At 46.3% G+C, this 20,462-nt stretch overlaps 1 protein-coding gene and 1 non-coding gene across 6 annotated transcripts in view; one reads left to right on the top strand and one right to left on the bottom strand.

Annotated features, from left to right (window-relative positions):
- MAPK14 (mitogen-activated protein kinase 14) overlaps positions 1–20,462 on the bottom strand; it is an 82,351-nt gene that overhangs the window by 15,952 nt on the left and 45,937 nt on the right. For 4 of the 5 annotated variants that reach the window (XM_066235900.1, XM_066235817.1, XM_066235748.1 and 1 more), the window contains exons 4-8: positions 19,114–19,225; positions 18,332–18,361; positions 17,980–18,027; positions 15,805–15,919; positions 14,817–14,888 (exon numbers count right to left, since the gene is read on the bottom strand). In XM_066235900.1, the coding sequence (XP_066091997.1) occupies positions 14,817–14,888; positions 15,805–15,919; positions 17,980–18,027; positions 18,332–18,361; positions 19,114–19,225 (377 nt within the window). The remainder of the gene's footprint in view (positions 1–14,816; positions 14,889–15,804; positions 15,920–17,979; positions 18,028–18,331; positions 18,362–19,113; positions 19,226–20,462) is intronic. The other variant, XM_066236069.1, reaches the window with a different exon arrangement.
- TRNAT-GGU (transfer RNA threonine (anticodon GGU)) lies at positions 20,387–20,462 on the top strand. The gene has a single exon. It is a non-coding gene; the product is annotated as a tRNA-Thr (tRNA).

The raw sequence follows: 20,462 nt of genomic DNA, 5'->3' as shown, positions 1-20,462 counted from the left end.
GATAAGAAACTGGCTTCAGTGGGTGAAAATCCTAGGCCGGAGTCAGCAAAACCCAAGCTGCGGCCTCTTCCCAGAGGAACGTCTTACCGGAACAGAGCCACGCCTGTCATTTGTGTTACGGTCTGGGACTGCTTCTGCCCAACACAGCAAGACCAAGCAGTCCCCACAGAAACCAGATGGTCCCCACAGCCTGAAATACTACCCAGCCCTTTAAGGGAAAAAGGTTTGCAGAACCCCATCCTAGACCCAAACAACTTGTGTGCTTTTCTAGAGATTATAAGCAAGTCCACTCACAGAAGAGATTTCCGAATGAAGAACAGAGAATTTGGTCATCTGCAACAGGCAAAAATCAATTTGCCCTGGAGGTTCAAAGTTCAATACCTAACTTCTTGGCTGAAGGTGTTAATGAGAAAAAACAGTTTAAAGCATACAATAATGGGGACAGAGCAGAGAAGAGAGTGGGGACACCAACTCGCCCAGAGATCACCAAATTACCCTATAACAGAATTCAATACAGAATTCTTTTTTGAGCATTTAAAGTAATTCCATTTCCAGACATTTAGTTTGCTGACACTCTTCAGAAATAAATTTAACTAAGCAACTACCCTCCTCCCTCCCCCCCCCCAGATAAAACATATCGTGTATGGAAAAATAACCAGACTACCTCAACTCTCAAACAGGTAGTTTTATAATCAATTCATCAAAACTAATCTCTAGAAATAATGTTGGGATCAGTAGTCTTGTTTATAAGAGACCTCTCACTACTGAAAATGAGGGTCCGGTGTTGCGCTCCCTGAGAGAGGCGGAGACTCTGGGCTGTGTGTTTCACAACTGCCCGCTCTTCACCCCGACATCCCTGAAGGGCAGACCACTCCTGCCTGTCACGGCGGCAGCTCACTACAGCATCGAGTTGGGAGACCCTGTGCCTTTCTCCCACTCCTGCCTGGAGAATGGACCCCGGTTCCTCAGCCTCATGTCCACAGCCCTCCCTGACTTGGCTTCAGGTGTCTCTTCTGACCCTGCCTCAAACTATTATTCCTCCACGAACTCAATGCTTAAATTCACAACAAATATTCCAGGCACGTCTAAGCTTCCAATTTCTTCTTCTTCTTCTTCTTCTTTTTTGTATTTTTCCAAAGTGAGAAGCGGGGAGGCAGAGAAACAGACTCCTGCATGTGCCCGACTGGGATCCACCCGGCATGCCCACTAGGGGGCGATGTTCTGCCCACCTGGGGGTGTTGCTCCATTGCGGCCAGAGCCATTCTAGTGCCTCAGGCAGAGGCCATGGAGCCATCATCAGTGCCCAGGGCCAACTTTGCTCCCATGGAGCCTTGGCTGCAGAAGGGGAAGACAGACAAGAGAGAAAGGAGAAGGGGAAGGGTGGAGAAGCAGATGGGTGCTTCTCCTGTGTGTCCTGGTTGGGAATCAAACCCAGGATTTCCACACACAAGGCTGATGCTCTACCACTGAGCAAACCAGTCAGGGCTTCAATTTTCTTATTTAAGTCATAAACAGGAATATCCTCCATCCTCCCTCCCTACAAAGCCTTTTCTCTTATTTACCCTTCCCAGTCTGACTCAAATAAGAACGCTGCCATGAAATCTTCCTGGTTGTCCTGAGTTTGAATTAATCACTGCTTCTGTGCAGTAACTTACTTATAGCTCTATTATAGTATTTAATCACTCTGTCTTGTTTGACAACCAGAGAGTGGAAATTTGTTCAGGTAACTGCTGTGACTCACCTGCCACTGAGTAAGATCACTCTGGTTTGGGGGACAGGAACCGTCTTACCCCGAGCGGCTTCCACAGAGGGGCCCAGCACATTAACTTGAAAGAACTTTCTCTAATATGCTTTTCAACTCAGCTCCACCCCCCTGCCTTGCCCTCAAAATCTAGAAGAACCAGACTCTGTGGAAAGTCTATATACAAGAAAGCAGTCAAGAAAAATTGCATCATTTAATGTCGGGCCCAACAAGTTCTCCAACACTCCCTCCGAAGAGTCTGCACCATAAAGCGTGTGACACATACAGCACCGTGAGTGGCAGGGCTGTGGACAGAGAGAGCTGGTGGAGCGTGACAGCCGGGCTTCTGGAGATCAGTCATCACACAAATGCCGAATAAAAACCTACTCCGTAGCTCGAAGCACTCGCACGAAGGAAGGTTCGCACGAAGCACGCAGACCTCGGAAGACATCACCGTAGGTTCTCCAAGAGCAGGCGGATCCCCTGAAACACAGGTCAGTCTTCCAACAGCCAGATGCCGTAAAGCCACACACTCTGTCCAGGCAGGGAAGGGCGGAAAGGAGCACCACACAGCTATTTAGATAAGCAAAGCAAAGCAAGCAAAGCAAGAGTGACCGCATTATGACAATTGGTTATTTCCACAGCAAGCCATCATAGGTTGAGCCCTTTCCTCCACTCCTAGATTGATGTTATGTTTGCAGTTAGTTAAAAATGTTTTAAATATAATGATCCCAGTGTCAAAATTTAAATCATAAATCTGATACTTCCTGAAACAACGGGTTTGGCCAACAAGGAATCTTTAGACGAGGTCCTTCGTAACAAAAGTAAAAAAGGAAACTAGAAGGAACAGGTGAGGGAAAAGCCTAAGGGTAAAGGGGGAAGTAAAGGGAAAGTAAGGATGTTCTAGCCACTTCTAAGTGTTCCAGGAATTTTCTAGAAAACCTTCACTGGTGGGAGAGTTGAAGATGAATGAGAGGTCAAGTTGCAGGGCCCACCTGCAACTACTATAGCTTGTAAGCAGCAGTTTTCAATTTTTAAAAATCTATTATGGGGAACCTCGCTGGTTTGCTCAGTGGCAGAGCATCGGCCCAGCAGGTGGATGTCCTGAGTTCAATTCCCAGTCATAGCACACGGGAGAAGCACCCATCTGCTTCTCCTCCTTCTCTACATCTCTTTTCCCCTCCTGCAGCCATGGCTCAATTGGATCCAGTGCATCGGCCCCAGGCACTGAGGATGGCTCAAGGGAGCCTCTGCCTCAGGCACTAAAAATAGCTTGATTGTAAGCACCGGCCTCAGACGGGGTTGCTGGGTAGATCCTGGTCGGGGCACATGCGGGGAGTCTGTCTATCTGCCCTCCTCTCACTTGGAAAAAAAGAAAGAAAAAAAAATGGAAGAAATACCCATATGGGCAAAGCCAGAACACTGGTCTTTGGAGGGCAGGAAGTCCTCCTTGGCCCAGAAAGAGCCTCCATAGTCTCCTTGCTTCTCTTCCCGGTCACCAGAATAGTTGTTTTCACTGTCACACAAATGGAATTTCTTAAGGTACTCTAGGTCTGTGAACAAACCTGAGAATTCTAGTTTTGTTCTTGTTTTTTTTTTTTTTTTTTTCCTGGAAAAATACACTCTTAAAGAAGGAAAGGCAATGTACAATCTAATAAAATATTCTTCTTCAATATTGATTGGGACAGTTGGCTTTTTGTGTCTAAAGTGCAACTGCTGCTTTTTAAGAACGAGAGGCTATTTGAAAATGTCTGGGAGCGAGGGGGTGGGTGCGACAGGAAGGGGCACGCCTGAAGTTTTAGGGTCACTGGCCACGTTCCAGCTCATCCTCTGGGTCCTATGAACATAGGTGTTCATTTACTATTCCCTGTCTTTTTTATGTCTGAAGTATTTCATTAAATGTTTGGGAAAAAAAGCAAAAGATGAAATAACTAAAGTAGAACTAAGGAGGGAGCTGAACGCACCAGGACAGTCCACACCGAGCAGGGCAGGCGGCAAGCTGATGGCCACTGGAGGACAGCTCAACAGCCCCACCGCCTGCAGTGAGTGTCTTAGGAACTATTTCCATTGAAAGCAGGAAGGAGGAAAGGTTTTACACACGAAGGAAATTCATTTGATGACCTAGGGGAAAACAGTGACAGTGAGCCCAGGCTGTGCCCCTGAAAGGGAAAACAGCATCACTGTGAGATGTGGCTAAGGAACTCATGTTCTCTCCTCAGGGTGCAGACTGTGCAGCATTAGCAATGGCGTTTTCTAGTGGATTCACTCTTTTCACAACCAATGGTGGTGGTTGTTCTTTACAGTAAGTTAGCACTACATTGGAAGAGACAGTGTCGATCCTCACTCTCTTCTAAATAGAAAGTCTGTCTTGGCTGTGTCCATTGGCTATGGCCAATCAACTAAAAATACTACAATTGCAAGTGAGAATAATTTCTAACCTAACAATATATAATTAACTTTTAAGACAAAAACTGATATTCCTTATATCTTTAACAGAATTCCAGGGATTATTAACAACTAGTACCAAAGAACTCATTCAAGAAAAAAACTAATCACACACAGGAAAGAAACGGTAAGTTAATCACACACAAAGAAGAAAAAGCTAAAACAGACTTCCAGAGATCGAAAGTGCAGTCCGTGATGCAATACTCGTAATATCATGTGATTAAATTTAAATGTAATCCAAATAAAGTCTAATGAAATTGTGACATGACCCTTCCTATAGCCAGTACCAAAGCATCCACAAGAAAGCTACTAGAGCTAATAAACAAATAGAGTGAAGTTGCAGGGTCCAAGCGCAGCAGACGAAAATCAGTTGTGTCCCTACACACCAACAATGAACCATGCAAAAAGGAAATACAAAAAACATGTCATGTACAACAGCATCTAAAAGAATAAAATACCTAAGAATAAATCTAACCAAGGAGGTAAAAGACTTGGCCACTGAAAATCACAAAACATCACTGAAAGAAATTAAAGAAGACCTAAATAAATGAAAAGACATCTCCTGTCCCTAGATAAGAAGACTTAACATGGTTAAGATGTCAGTATCACCCAAAGTGATGTAAAAATTCAACGCCGTTATCTATTCAAGCTGCAGTAGCTTTTTTGCAGAAATGGAAAAGCGCATCCTCAAATTCATTGTGGAATTACAAGGGAGGCCAAAAACAAACAAACAAAAAAAGCAAAAAACTTGAAAATAAGAACAAGGTGGAAGGACTCATACTTCCTGGTTTCAAAACTTAACCACAGAACTACAGTAATCAAACAGGGCGGTACTTAGTTATATAGACCAATGGGACAAACAGAACAGATCGCTGATTGGCAGGAGCACCACGCCCACTCCATGGGGAAAGAGCAGTCTCCTCAACAAATGGTGCTAGGACACCTGGATTTCCACACAGCAGAAGATTAAATTGGCCCTAACCTCACAACCCATAAAAAATGAATTCAAAATGGATCAAAGACCTAAGTTTAACAGATAAACCCATAAAACTCTTAGTACACCGCAGTAAAGCTCCATGACCTTCAATCTGGAAACACACTCTTACACGACACCAAAAGCATGAGCAACAAAAGAAAAATAAATAGATAAATTGAAACTTCATCCAAATTAAAGCTTCTTAAGCATCAAAGGACAATGTCAAGAAAGGGAAGAGAATGGGCCCTGGCTGGATAGCTCGGCTGGTTAGAGCATTGGCCTGAAGCACAGAGGTTGCCGTTTGGATCCTCAGTCGGGGCACACACAGGAACAGACCAATGTTTCTTTCTCTTTCTCTCTCTCTCTCCTTTATCTCTTGCTAAAATCGATCAATAAATAAAATTTTTAAAAGAAAGTGAATAGAATGGGAGAAAATATTTGCAAATCATGTATCTAATGAATGAAAGTTTAATATGCAGTAAATATAAAGAACTAAAATCCAACAAAAAGACAACCCAATGAAAAGATGGGTAAAAGACTTGATGTATATTTCTTGAAACACACACACACACACACACACACACACACACACACACACACGACCAGTAAACACAGGAGATGTTCAAAATTATTAGTCATTAGGAAAATGAAAATCAAAACCACACTGATACCATACCTCCTGAGATGACTACAAGAGAAAAGAAGACAGGAAGAAAGACATGGAGGGGTGGAGACTGAGAAAGAGAGGAAAGGAAAAAGAAACCAAGTCCTGGTGAAGACGTGGAGAAACTTCACACATCACTGGCTGGAACGGAACACGGTGCAGCGGCTGTGGAACAGTTTGGTAGCCCCTAGGAAAACTAAACGCAGAGTTACTGCATGACCCAACCATGCCGTCCCTAAGTGTGTACCCAGAAGGGTGCACAGCGGGGACTCAGACACCTGCACGTCAGTGTTCACTGCAGCACTATTCACAACAGCCAGAAGGTGGAAGCCTCCTGTGTCTGCGGACAGGTAAATGGACAAAGAAAATGTGGAAGCACATAGAACAGAAAAGAACAGTGTTTCATCCATAAAAAAAGGAATGGATTCTGATAACAGGCTAGAACAGGGGTCGGGAACCTATGGCTCACGAGCCAGTTGTGGCTCTTTTGATGGCTGCATCTGGCTCGCAAACAAATCTTTAATAAAAAAATAATAACGTTAAAAATATAAAACATTCTCATGTATTACAATCCATTCATTTCCTACCGCTCATGTTCATGGTTGCGGGTGGCTGGAGCCAATCATAGCTGTCCTCCGGGACAACACCAAATTTCTATTGGATAATGTGTAATGTACACAGGTCATTGTGAGGTCAGGAAGTAAACTTTCCTCCTTTTAATCAAGTAGTCAGCTAGCTAATTGCAGAAACCCTTTTGACAAAGAAGATGGCTAAAAGAAAGAAAGATGAGGAGTATCGCACTTTTCAGCAGGAATGGACAGAGGAATTCGCCTTTGTGGAGAGAGCAGGTTCTGCAGTGTGTCTAATATGCAATGATAAAATTGCATCGATGAAATGGTCAAATATAAAGCGGCACTTCAACACACGCCATACTACATTTGCATCAAAATATCCAGCAGGGGACAGCAGGAAGAAAGCATGTCAAGAGCTACTGTGCAGAGTGCAAGCTAGTCAGCAGCAACTCTGTATTTGGACCCAACAAGGTGACTGGAATTTGGCTAGCTTTGCTGGTGCTTTAGCAATTGTGAGAAACGAAAAGCCATTCACAGATGGGGAGTATGCCAAAACATTCATGCTTGATGTTGACAATGAACTTTTTGACGACTTTTCGGATAAAGACAAGATAATCAAATGAATAAAGATATGCCTCTGTCGGCAAGAACTGTTCACGATTGCACCATCATGGCAAATCAAATTGAGGCAACACAAGTGAAGGACATAAATGCAGCACCATTCTTTTCTCTTGCTTTGGATGAGTCAAGAGACGTAAGCCATTTATCCCAGTTCAGCGTGATTGCAAGGTATGCTGTCGGTGACACACTACGTGAGGAAAGTCTTGCTGTTTTGCCTATGAAAGAGACAACAAGAGGGGAGGATTTATTCAAGTCTTTCAATGAGTTTGCTAAAGAAAAAAAATCTACCGATGGATAAACTTATTTCGGTGTGTACTGATGGTGCTCCATGCATGGTGGGGAAAAACAGGATTCGTTGTAGTGCTTCTTTGTGAACATGAAAAGAGACCTATCCTAAGTTTTCACTGCATCCTACATCAGGAGGCGCTTTGTGCTCAGATGTGTGGTGAGCAGCTTGGTGAGATGATGTCACTGGTCATTCAGGTGGTCAACTTGATTGTTGCCTGAAGTTTAAATGATTTCCAGTTTAAAACACTGCTGGGCCCTGGCCGGTTGGCTCAGCGGTAGAGCGTCAGCCTAGCGTGCGGAGGACCCGGGTTCGATTCCTGGCCAGGGCACACAGGAGAAGCGCCCATTTGCTTCTCCACCCCTCTGCCGCGCTTTCCTCTCTGTCTCTCTCTTCCCCTCCCGCAGCCAAGGCTCCATTGGAGCAAAGATGGCCCGGGCGCTGGGCATGGCTCTGTGGCCTCTGCCTCAGGCGCTAGAGTGGCTCTGGTCGCAACATGGCGACGCCCAGGATGGGCAGAGCATCGCCCCCTGGTGGGCAGAGCGTCGCCCCTGGTGGGCGTGCCGGGTGGATCCCGGTTGGGCGCATGCGGGAGTCTGTCTGACTGTCTCTTCCTGTTTCCAGCTTCAGAAAAATAATAATAAAAAAAAAAACACTGCTGGATGAAGTTGGGAATAATTATCCTGGTCGGTTTCTGCACAGCAATGTGCGTTGGTTATCAAGAGGGAAGGTACTCAGCCGTTTCACGGCTTATCTGAGCGAAATCTGGACTTTTCTTGAGATGAAAAACGTTGAGCATCCTGAGTTAGCCAACACTGAGTGGCTCCTGAAGTTCTATCTCGTGGACATGACTGAACATCTGAACCAGCTCAATGTGAAAATATAAGGTGTTGGAAATACAGTCTTATCCCTTCAACAAGCAGTGTTTGCATTTGAAAACAAGCTGAAACTCTTCATCACCGACACTGAAACAGGTTGTTTACTACACTTTGAAAAACTGGGAGAGTTTAAAGATGCATGCACAGCAAGTGACCCTGCTCAACATCTTGATCTTCAGCAGCTAGCAGGCTTCACATCTAATCTCCTGCAGTCATTCAAAGCGTGCTTTGGAGAATTTCGTGAGTGCACTCGTCTTTTTAAGTTCATCATCCATCCACACGAGTGTATAGTGGACAGCGCCGACCTGAGTTACATCCCCAGTGTCTCCATCAGAGATTTTGAGCTACAAGCTGCTGACCTGAAGGCCTCAGACATGTGGGTGAATAAGTTCAAGTCACTGAATGAAGATTTGGAAAGACTTGCACGACAGCAAGCAGAGTTGGCGAGCAAACACAAGTGGGGAGAAATGAAAAAACTTCAACACACAGACCAGCTGATTGTCAAAACTTGGAACGAGCTTTCTGTCACATACCACACACTGCAGAGTGTGAATATTGCTGTACTGACAATGTTTGGCTCTACGCATGCATGTGAGCAGTCTTTCTCACATCTAATGACCAACCTACGATCATGTTTAATGGATGGAAGTCTCAACACCTGCATGAAGCTTAACCTCACCACGTTATCAACCAGACTACAAAGCCATCAGCAAAACCATGCAGCACCAGAAGTCGCATTAATGGTAAGAAGTACTTTATTCATCATTGGTTAGCAACAGCATAATAACGTTATTAAAAAGAATTCAGAGACTTATTGTACTTTAAAAGTGTTGGTCTTACATAAAATGCACACATTTACTTGTATTTAGTGTTAAAGATATTGTATGGCTCTCACATAATTACATTTTAAAATATGTGGCGTTCATGGCTCTCTCAGCCAAAAAGGTTCCCGACCCCTGGGCTAGAACATGGACGGACCCTGAACACATGCTATGTGAAATCATCCGGACACAAACAGGACCGATATTGTGTGGTTCCACTTCTATGAACTATCTAGACTGAGCCAATTCGTAGAGATGGAAAGTCAAGGAGAGGCAACAGGAGGCTGTGGGAGGGAAGAACAGGAACAGAGTGTCTCTGGCTGGGGTGGTGAAAGGCTTCGGAAATAGCTAGCGGTGACAGTTGCACAACTTTGTGATTGCAATTAGTACAACTGCCTTGTCTACTTAAAAAAACATGGTGAAAATGGGAAATTTTCCATTAATACAGTTTACCACAGAAATATTTTCATTCAGTTCCTAAGTTTCACTAGCCACATGTGGTTGGGGTGGCTTACCAATCACCATCGGACATCACAGACAGCACGGACACAGGTAGCACGAACACAGCACGGACACGGACCGCACAGACACAGTCAGCACGGACACAGCACAGACACGGACAGCACGGACACAGACAGCACGGACACAGACAGCACGGACACAGACAGCACGGACACAGACAGCACGGACACGGACAGCACGGACACAGTCAGCACGGACACAGTCAGCACGGACACGGTCAGCACGGACACGGTCAGCACGGACACAGACGGCACGGACACGGTCAGCACGGACACAGACAGCACGGACACAGACCGCACGGACACGGACAGCACGGACACGGACAGCACGGACACAGTCAGCACGGACACGGACAGCACGGACACAGTCAGCACGGACACGGACAGCACGGACACGGTCAGCACGGACACGGACAGCACGGACACGGACAGCACGGACACGGACAGCACGGACACAGACGGCACGGACACGGACAGCACGGACACAGTCGGCACGGACACGGACAGCACGGACACAGTCAGCACGGACACAGTCAGCACGGACACGGTCAGCACGGACACAGACGGCACGGACACAGACGGCACGGACACGGACGGCACGGACACGGACAGCACGGACACAGTCAGCACGGACACAGGCGGCACGGACACAGACAGCACGGACACAGACAGCACGGACACGGACAGCACGGACACAGACGGCACGGACACGGACAGCACGGACACAGTCAGCACGGACACAGTCAGCACGGACACGGTCAGCACGGACACAGACGGCACGGACACAGACGGCACGGACACGGACAGCACGGACACAGTCGGCACGGACACAGGCGGCACGGACACAGACAGCACGGACACAGACAGCACGGACACAGACAGCACGGACACGGACGGCACGGACACAGACAGCACGGACACAGACAGCACGGACACAGACAGCACGGACACGGACAGCACGGACACGGACGGCACGGACACAGACGGCACGGACACGGACAGCACGGACACAGTCGGCACGGACACAGGCGGCACGGACACAGACGGCACGGACACAGACAGCACGGACACGGACGGCACGGACACGGACACAGACGGCACGGACACAGACGGCACGGACACAGGCGGCACGGACACAGGCGGCACGGACACAGAACACCTATCTGCAGCACTGTAGGAAATGCTATCACAGAGTTCTCGTTTAGAAGCTATAACCACCAGTGCCAAACGCAAGATGATTAGTAAGTGAGGAAGACAGAACTGTGCACTCCAATAAAGAACATGGTGGGAGCAGTGGTCTTTCAGCCGCTGGTCACAGACCACCCGATCAGAGACTCTGTAATCTTCATACAACATCAGGGGGGTTAACTTTGAGGGCTGGCACCAGTTCACGGACCAATGGTTAAGAACCACTGCTCTAGAGATCCTAACAGGCAGTAGCCGTGTGCCTTTCTGGGCAACAGAAGAAGAGTATGGGGCCAGCCCATTCTGCAGAGGTTTTAAAAAGAGGGTTACAGAAATTAGGAGTCTGCACAACGAACAGGGTATTAGAAAGAAACTGGGACCCGATTCAGAGGGAATAGCTTTGGATCTATGTTCTCTGGGTCTTGGTTTCCTCAGCTATAAAAACAGGGGTTCAACTAGAACTTTACTAACATCTTTCCATGCCCTCAAGAAGATAATTCTAGATTCTTAACTTTCTGATCTCATTGGTACTTTAGGGAAAAAAAAAAATGAGGAGAGACATCCCTAAAGCAGGGATCTCAAACTCGCGGCCCGCCCACCAATTTTGTGCGGCCCGCAGACTAATCAAACTTCGTGGATTAGTCTGCGGGCCAGTCTGCGGGGCCGCACAAAATTGGTGGGCGGGCCACATGCGGCCTGCGGGCCGCGAGTTTGAGACCCCTGCCCTAAAGGATCAGCCAGGAAGGTTAAAAAGAAAAGTCAACTGCATTACACTCTCATCCTTCTCAACACTGGCCGCACGCAGTCCCAAGAGGGAACGTAAGCATTCTGAAGGACTGTGCACTGACCCGCGCCCCTGAGGCCGAGTCCCTGCAGCGGGGCCCGGCATTTGGAGTTTTGAGAAGAGCCCCAAAATATTCACATGCACAATGTGAGTTAAGAACCATACTGTGTTAGCATGTAAGTGGTTGCACATTTCAGGGAAGAAATGCACACACACTTTTTTCTCTCCTTACAGGCAACCAAAGCTACATCTACAGAGATGGCAACTGATAAGATGGGGGGTTTTATGCATGTTACAAATTCACTGCTCACAAAAATGAGGGGATCGGGGACCGTGCAGATGCTCCAGTACTTCCAGCCTTCGGTATAGTACATTTTCACCAATGAGATAGAAGTTGATCTTGCATCTCATTTGCATAATCAAACAATTTTGACTTGCTTTTCTGATGTTCTTGTTTAATTAAAAGAAATCATATGCTTTCCAGTCTACCTGAATCACTACCAGCTAGAAGCAGCGGTCATTGGGACTTGGACATGAGCTACAAAGTATAGAATGGTGACAACAATTCCAGTGCCATGCGGACTTTTCTTGTGGGGAACTTTCCTGGACTCCTGCTCCCTGTGACAGCTCCTAACAGACTGAACTGTGGTTGGGTTGCATTTTTCAGGGATTTGGCATGGTGATGGGGCCAACTTGGACTTGGTGAACATGTTAAGGACACTACTCTTTTATGGATTCTTGCTGTATTGGCCAAGAGTTTGCTTAAAGGCTTTTAATCACTGTAAAAAAAAAAGAGAGGACTGGATGAAGAAGATGGGGCACATATACGCCATGCTAGGAGAAATTATGATATCAGATCATTTACAGCGGAATGGTGGAGTCTTGGTAGCATTGTGCAGGGTGAAATAAGCGAATCAGAAAAAAACAGGAACTGCAGGATTCCATACATTGGTGGGACATAAAAGCGAGACTAAGAGGCATGGACAGGAGTGTGGTGGTTACGGGGGGTGGGGGGAGGGAAGCAGGGAGAGGGGGTGGAGGAGGGGTACAGAGAGAACTGGATGGAGGGTGGCAGAGGACGATCTCTCTTCGGGTGATGGGTATGCAACAGAACTAAATGACAAGATAACCTGGAAATGTTTTCTTTGAATGTATGTACCCTGATTTATTGATGTCACCCCATTAAAATAAAAATTTATTTATAAAAAAAAAGAAATCACATGCTTCTTTTTTTAAATCACTTCATATTCACTTTGAAATATCCCCTCATTTTTGTGAGCAGTATATAGGTCCTTTCAATTTGATTTATGATCCAGGAGAATATCTGACTCAAAAGATGACTGAAGAATTCTGAAATGAATCCACATATATTAAAAAACAGAATCCCCTAGTAAAAAAAGTTTAAGTGCAAGGAAAGAGAAGATGTCCTACAGGCTGCAAGTTAGCCTGCCAAGGGGCCAAGCCACCAGGGACAGGCAGCTGGCTGTCTCTCAACCGGGCCCACGGGGCACAAACACTTGGAAACCTTTGTACCAGAGCCTGCCAAGGAGATCCATTCTTTCCTACCTGTCACAAAATACAAATGAAACAAACAGTTATGCTTTCCTGAGTCACGGGTAGGCGGTAGGGAGCAAAGACAAAGGGAGGAACTGTTTCCCAAGGACCCTTCAGGGAGAAGCTGGCTAACCTTTCCTGGCTGGCTGCGTTCTGCACAGCTCCCAGGTTCTTTTCTCACTGAATTCTTACAGCCACCTTGTGAGTGATGCAGCACTGTCAGCGTTTTATAGTTCAGGACGCCGAGAGACGGAGGTCAGAAAACCTGCTCAGCGTCCACAGCTGAGAGGAAAAGAGCGACCAGACCTACAACCCAGGGAGCCCGTTTTCAGGGCCGGTGCTCGGCCCGCCGTGAGGTGCGTCTGCGCAGGGGTGAGCGGCCGGGGCCACGGCCAGCTGACGGCAGATGGAGGGACAGGTGTAAAGAAGGGGAGAAAGAATGGACGAAGCGGTAGAGGAGCGTGCTCGGGAGGGCAGACTCGGGGATGGGACTCACGCAGGCCCTTGAGGGAAAGGAGGAACACGAACTCCCCCCAATTCTCTGAGCCCGGACTGTCAGGGGCACACACACATTTCTAAGAAACAGACACAAAGGGTCAAGGGGAAACACACAAGGTATGAAACTGACTTCAAATCTGGAGGTGAGGAGCAGTAAGGACTGCTAACTACAAGGAGACTGGACTCGTCTACCCGGTAACACCCAGAGGAAAACAGACAGCTGTGCCCGAGGAAGAGACTGTGCCCGCTCATCGGAAAAGCACTTTTTCTCTGGAAGAGGACGGTCAGAACACCTGGACAGGTAAGAACAGGAGCAGCACAGTCACACAGCGGCGTACCCCAAACTATCCGCAAGTGAGCCGACAGTCAGGTGTATAAAGGCAGCGTCTGCTTAGGTGAGGGGCTGAGACTGTGTCTGGTTCTCTGAGCCTGACAGAGCCCCGGTGACCGCAGCCCCTTGAGAAGCCCACCCCAAACCGCTGGAAGGCTAGTCAAATGAACTTTACCCAAATCCTCAAACCCAATTCTAGAAATACCATTTCAACATCCCTCCCTTCACTAAGCAGAAGAACCAAGCACCTATCGGTGAGATTCGTCCCGAACCGTGAAACAGGCACCCAGCCGACAGGAAAAGGGCTACAGCATAAAGGGGCCGTGAGAAACCATCAACCACACAACAAATCGGGAAGTGAATTAGGGCTGGCTACAATCTGGAATAGAAATAAAGTGGTGCTAAAAAAAAAAAAAAAAAAGGCACACGACAGAGTGACCTCGTCACTTCTTGCTTTCATGATTTGTTGTTAAGCACACCTAACGAGGGTCAGCGGGCGTGTACCATTACGGAGACCAAATACAGCCTTTTGAATATGTAAACCGAACATTATAAAAGGGTATCCATGCTCCTGACGGCTCTGCACAAGCAGATTTAACCAGTCCTGAGACCCAGCCCCTCCTGTGCATACGCTCAGGACACAGAATGCTCCTATGGTCAGAAGCTCGCTGCAAAAGAAGATGACGTGAGAGCTTTCCACGGGGTCTTCCAGCTTCTGAGGAATCTTTCCGACTCACAAAAGTAGACGGGAGCCTCCTCCTCGCCAAGACAAGGCGCCCGGCCGGAGGGCAGGTCTCGCCGGGCACGCGTGCGTGGAGTACAGAGGCAAGCGGCTGAGAGCCTTCCCTAGGACAGGCGAAAGCGATACACTTGCACAGACACTGGGATACAGGTTAAAATAAAAACAAAAAACAAGGACCCAGCACTTTGAAAGGATACGGTCTGTACCAGGAAACAATGTTCTTCCGGTCAACAGCTCGGCCATTATGCATCCCACTGACCAAATATCAACTGGCAAAATTAAAGAGAGATAAAAGGAAAAAAAAGTACGTATGGTGTCACTCTTGTCATACTCGGCCACAAATGAAACGATCACGAGAGCAAAACACTCAAATGAATATTTAAGACATCCGAGGTTCAACAATCATATTCATCTTCACAGAAATACGTCGGTTTATTATGACCTTCGCCCCACCGAAGGGCTTCACAGGTAAGATAAGTCAAAACATAATTCAGGCGAGAGATATAAGATGCTCACAAAGGGGCTACAGTGTCTTCTCGAGGGAAATGGTGGATTCTCCCAACTAATGCTGAGAGGTGAAGGTTATGATTCCATTGTCTTCAGGTAGAAATACTTTGAGAGTAAGATGAACATCTAAATACGTAAATAAAAACCCCACTGCTAAATCACATAGTTTGAAAGCTGCGCATTAAAAGTTTACTTCCAGCCCTGGCCAGTGGGGTTCAGTGCATAGAGCATTGGCCCAGCGTGTGGAAGTCCCGGGTTTGATTCCCAGTCAGGGCACACAGGAGAAGCACCCATCTGGCTTCTCCCTTCCTCTTCCTTCCTCTTCCTTTTCCCCTCCTGCAGCAGGTGGCTCAACTGGTTTGAGTATTGCTCTGAGCACTGAGAGCCTCAGGTGCTAAAAATAGCTCAGTACTTGAGAATTAGCCCCAGACAGGGTAGCTAGGTAGATCCCTGCAGGGGCACATGCAGGGGTCTCCCTCACTATCTCCCTTCCGCTCAACTTAAAAAAAAAACGTTTACTTTCTCTGAGAAATTGAAATATTTTTTATTTGTGAACTTTAAAAGGATCAGTGAGAGAAGAAAAGAATTTCCTCCCATTCCCACCATCTCTACTTCTGAGAATCCCAAATACACCCAGGAGGGCACTTACAGACCCTACAGAACTAGCGTCAGCAATACCTGTCTGGTTGTAATGCATCCAGTTCAGCATGATCTCAGGGGCCCTGTACCACCTAGTGGCCACGTAGCCAGTCATTTCATCATCGGTGTGTCGAGCCAGTCCGAAATCCAAGATCTAAGTAAGAGAAAGAGGAGAAATCAGGCACTAACTTAGAATCAAACTCCTGAGACCTGTAGAGCACGAGGGAAAAAATCCCGGTGCCTACACTGAGGCACAGTACAGCACAGCACCGTCACAGACCCATCTCCTCGTCTGTGCTCAGGACGCCTGGGGAACACGGCGAGCACTTGGAAAAATGAAATGACAGAAAGCAGAACAAGAACACCACTCCTGGGTATCTACCCAAGAGCAATGACAGGGAACGTTCACACAAAAGGCTCGCATGTGAACATTCACAGAGACTTTACAAAGCCCAGCCGCAAACTAGAACCAAAGCAAGTGCCAATCAACAGATGGGTGGATAAACAGATGGGGGCACAGTCATAAAATGGATACTTCTCGGCAATGAAAAAGGAATGAACTATTGAAACAGTAAAAACAGGTGAGTCTCAAAAACATTATTCTAAGCAAAAATCAGACACACATACACACACAAAAATACTGTAAAATTGCATTTGCATGACACTCCAGAAAAGACAATTCTCTCTAGTGTCAGGAAGCAGATGGGTGCTGCCGGTCGCCAGCGTCAGGGGGAGAGAAGGGCGGGGGCTGGCTAGGAAGGGGCCCAGGGAGCGCTGGGTGACAGAAATGTTCTTTATCATAATTCAGTCGGTGGTTACATGGAGATACAAATGTATCAAATGTACACTTTAAATGATTCATTTTACTGTAGGTCAGTTATGTTTCAAAAACATTGAGTAAGAAAATGAAATGAAACTAATATAGTATTGCATATCAACTGTAACTGAAAAATATAGTTTTTTTTTTTAATCAAGTGAGAAGCAGGGCGGCAGAGTAACAAACTCCCACATACGCGCAACTGACCAGGATCCACCCAGCAAGCCCCCTACGGGGTATTGCTCTACCCACTGAGGGCCGCTGCTCCATTACTCAGCAATTGAGCTATTTTAGTGCCTGAGGCAAGGCCAAGGAGCCATCCTTGGCACCTGGGACCAACTTGCTCAAACCATTTGAGCCATGGCTGTGGGAGGAGAAGAAAGAGAGAGAGAGAGAAGGGAATGGGTGAGGGGTAGAGAAGCAGATGGGAACTTTTCCTGTGTGCCCTAACTGGGAATTGAACCTGGGACATCCATATGCCAGGCTGATGCTCTACCACTGAGCCAACCGGCCAGGACCATATAAAGTTATTAGAAAAAGAAATAAAACAAACCAAAAACAATTCCAGAGCTGCTTGCTATTTATAGATGGTTTATTTATCTCCTATTTGAATTATTTTGAATGAGTAGGTTTCTGCCATTTTTCCTGTTTAACCTAATAATTATTTCTTCAGAATTGCTTTACTCGATATGGAGACTATACTTTCCCTTTATTACAACTAATACAGTAAATTTCAAATTTTACTTTTAGTGTGAAAACAAGATACCTGATGCTACTTTTCATTTTTTTAAATTTTATTTTAGTGAGAGGAGGGGAGACAGAGAGACAGACTCCCACATGCGCCCCGACCAGGATCCACCCAGCAAGCCTACTAGGGGGTGATGCTCTGCTCATTTGAGGCCCTTGCTCCTTTGCACAGGAGCCATTTTTTTTTTTAAGCACCTGAGGTGAGGCCATGGAGCCATCCTCAGCACCTGGGGCCAACTTGCTCTAATTGAGCCTTGGCTGCAAGAAGGAAGGAGGAGGAGGAAGAGAAGAAGAAAGAGAGAGAGAGAGAGAGAGAGAGAGAGAGGAGTGAGAGGGGGAGGGATAGAGAAGCAGATGGGCGCTTCTCCTGCGTGCCCTGACAGAGAATTGAACCTGGAACATCCAGACGCCAGGCTGATGCTCTACCACTGAGCCAACCAGCCAGGGCCTGATGCCACCTTTAATGTCACTTAAAACTAAAGCTTTACTAAGTCTATGGTTTAAATCTCAAAGTCTGATATTCTAAACGACATGAATCTGCAGATAAAAAAGTCATGGCTTATAAACCATTCCCTACATAAATTTGCCAGGATAATCCAACATACTAATTACTATGTGAGACAAATACTGCCCCGGGTCTCTCCCCTTACCTTCAGCTCGCAGTCCTCATTCACAGCTAGGTTACTGGGTTTCAGGTCCTGGGGAGCAAGCACAGAGGGAGGACAGGGTCAGGGTCAGGGTGCATTCTCTCCTCAGAGGTAATGACGGTCCAACAGAAAAGTAAGACTTCACCCAGCTCTACACAGGAATCTCCATCCTGTAGTTCCTGTCTAGTCCTAATTAGCCCTAAATAGGTAAAAACTATAGATCCTCTTTCTTTCATCAGTTTAAAGTAAAGCGGCAATGAACCAACATTTCAATGCTAAATTCAAGCCTCCCTCCACCACCACACACACCAAACCCAGTGCCCCTAAATATTTTACTAAAAAACAGAAGACATACCCTGTGAATGATGTCGGCCGAATGGATATACTGTGGAAGAGGAAAGAGTCAGTTAAAGGAGACGTCATCGCCCACCTCCTACCACCACCTTCTATGACTTATTGGAGGTACGTTTTCATGAATCAGTAACAACTGCTAAGCGTTAACAATGGGATTAGAAATCAGAACAGGTAATTATTCGTGGTCTATACATTTATCATTAACTACAATTTCCACACCGTCAACTCTACTCAGAGCTGACGTAGGAAGGAAACGGAGCTTTCGCTCTAGTTTCTGGTTGGTTCTCTGGAGCTCAGGAAGGACTCCAAGCTGCTAAATCTAAAAGTGGCTTGATTTTACAACACGGCTTACCTGCCCCATCCCACAGATAAATTAGCTTCCCTGAGGATGCTTTTAAAGTTTCAACACGACACTGACCAGAGACTAGATTGTGTCGAGAAATTATTATTACTGTTTAGATGCAATAACAAAGAGTCCTTAATGCTCAGACATGCATGCTGAAGTACCTATGCATGGAATGATATGATGTCTAAACTTGCCTGAAAATAATCCCGGGCTTGGGGAATACAAAAGACAAACAGATTGTCCATATGCTGGTAATTATGGTTACTGAGTAAACACAGGGGTTCATTATACTGTGATTGTACCGGCGATTTTGTATTCATATTTTCCCATAAGAAAGGTTTACTTTTTTTGTTTTATTTCTCTTAAGTCCTACATAGAAGAGAGAGGAGGAGAGAAAGGGTTTCACGTCTCAAAATTATTGCTAATACTGTCTGTACCTTGAGACCTCGGAGAATTTGGTAGATAAGGAACTGAACATGGTCATCTGTAAGCTTCTGACATTTCACAATGTTGTTCAGATCTGCCCCCATGAGATGGGTCACCAGATACCTGGAAATTAATGGAGAGTTACACAATACTACAGAAACCTTAAAGTTCTTATCTTTAAAAGAAAAGACAACCAACCCAGTAAGCACCACTGTGACACCAAAAAGTTTAGTAACATCTCACGGCGGGGGCGGAGGGGAGCCTCATTTTCAACACCACTCTTTCAAACTGTCATCGATGTCTCTAAAAATCCTGAACTCACCCCTATTTGGCATAGCTTCTCCTAGGATCCCCCCAAATAGGAAAGAGCATAAATGGATATTATTTCAATAGAATATGTGTTACTATCATGTTCCTTTAAAAAATGTTATTTCTGCAGGGCCCTTAAATGCACGGCCATGATAAAGTAGCTTGTATGTTAAATCCACCATTACATTAAAAAAAAATTTTTTTTTTCCTGAAGTGAGAAGCGGGGAGGCAGAGACAGACTCCCACATGCGCCTGACCGGGATCCACTTGGCATGTCCACTAGGGGGTGATGCTCTGCCTATCTGGGGCGTTGCTTTATTGCAATCAGAGCCAATCTAGCACCTGATGTGGAGGCCATGGAGCCATCCTCAGCGCCTGGGCCAACTTTGCTCCAATGGAGCCTTGGCTGCTGGAGGGGAAGAGAGATACAGAGAGAAAGAAGAGGGGAAAGGGTGGAGAAGCAGATAAGTGCTTCTCCTGTGTGCCCTGGCCAGGAATCAAACCCAGGACTTCTACACGCTGGGCTGATGCTCTACCACTGAGCTAACCAGCCAGGGCTCCACCATTACATTTTTAACCTCATGATAAACCCTCCAAGTTACTGAACCTCCAAGATTTCTAAAATACAGGAGTATCTTTACATTTGCAAATTATAATTCTTCTTTTTTCCAGGAATGCCTGGTAAAAGGCTACTGTGCACTAACAATATTCCTGCACTTACTTCAAAGAAAGAAGGAATACATTTTTATCTGTACGCAAATGAGGCATTCCCAACCTTCTCCTCCAGGGTGTGGTACTGGCAGTTAATCCTATCTTTACAGGGTAAGGTTAGGGAATGATCACATTCCGGTCCAACAGGTTCACCACAGACAGTCTAGGTGCAGTGCCTTACCCACTCATTACTGGACGACTCGGGTGGGACCATAAAACCACATCAGTGCTAAGGAGGCTGAATTTTTAAAAATTAGGTTAGTAGCCCTGGCCGATTGGCTCAGTGGTAGAGCGTCGGCCTGGTGTGCTGAAGTCCCGGGTTCGATTCCCGGCCAGGGCA

This window comes from Saccopteryx bilineata, chromosome 1, assembly GCF_036850765.1.
Source record: "Saccopteryx bilineata isolate mSacBil1 chromosome 1, mSacBil1_pri_phased_curated, whole genome shotgun sequence".
Lineage (NCBI taxonomy): Eukaryota > Metazoa > Chordata > Mammalia > Chiroptera > Emballonuridae > Saccopteryx > Saccopteryx bilineata.
This window is presented reverse-complemented; position numbering and strand designations above follow the sequence as displayed.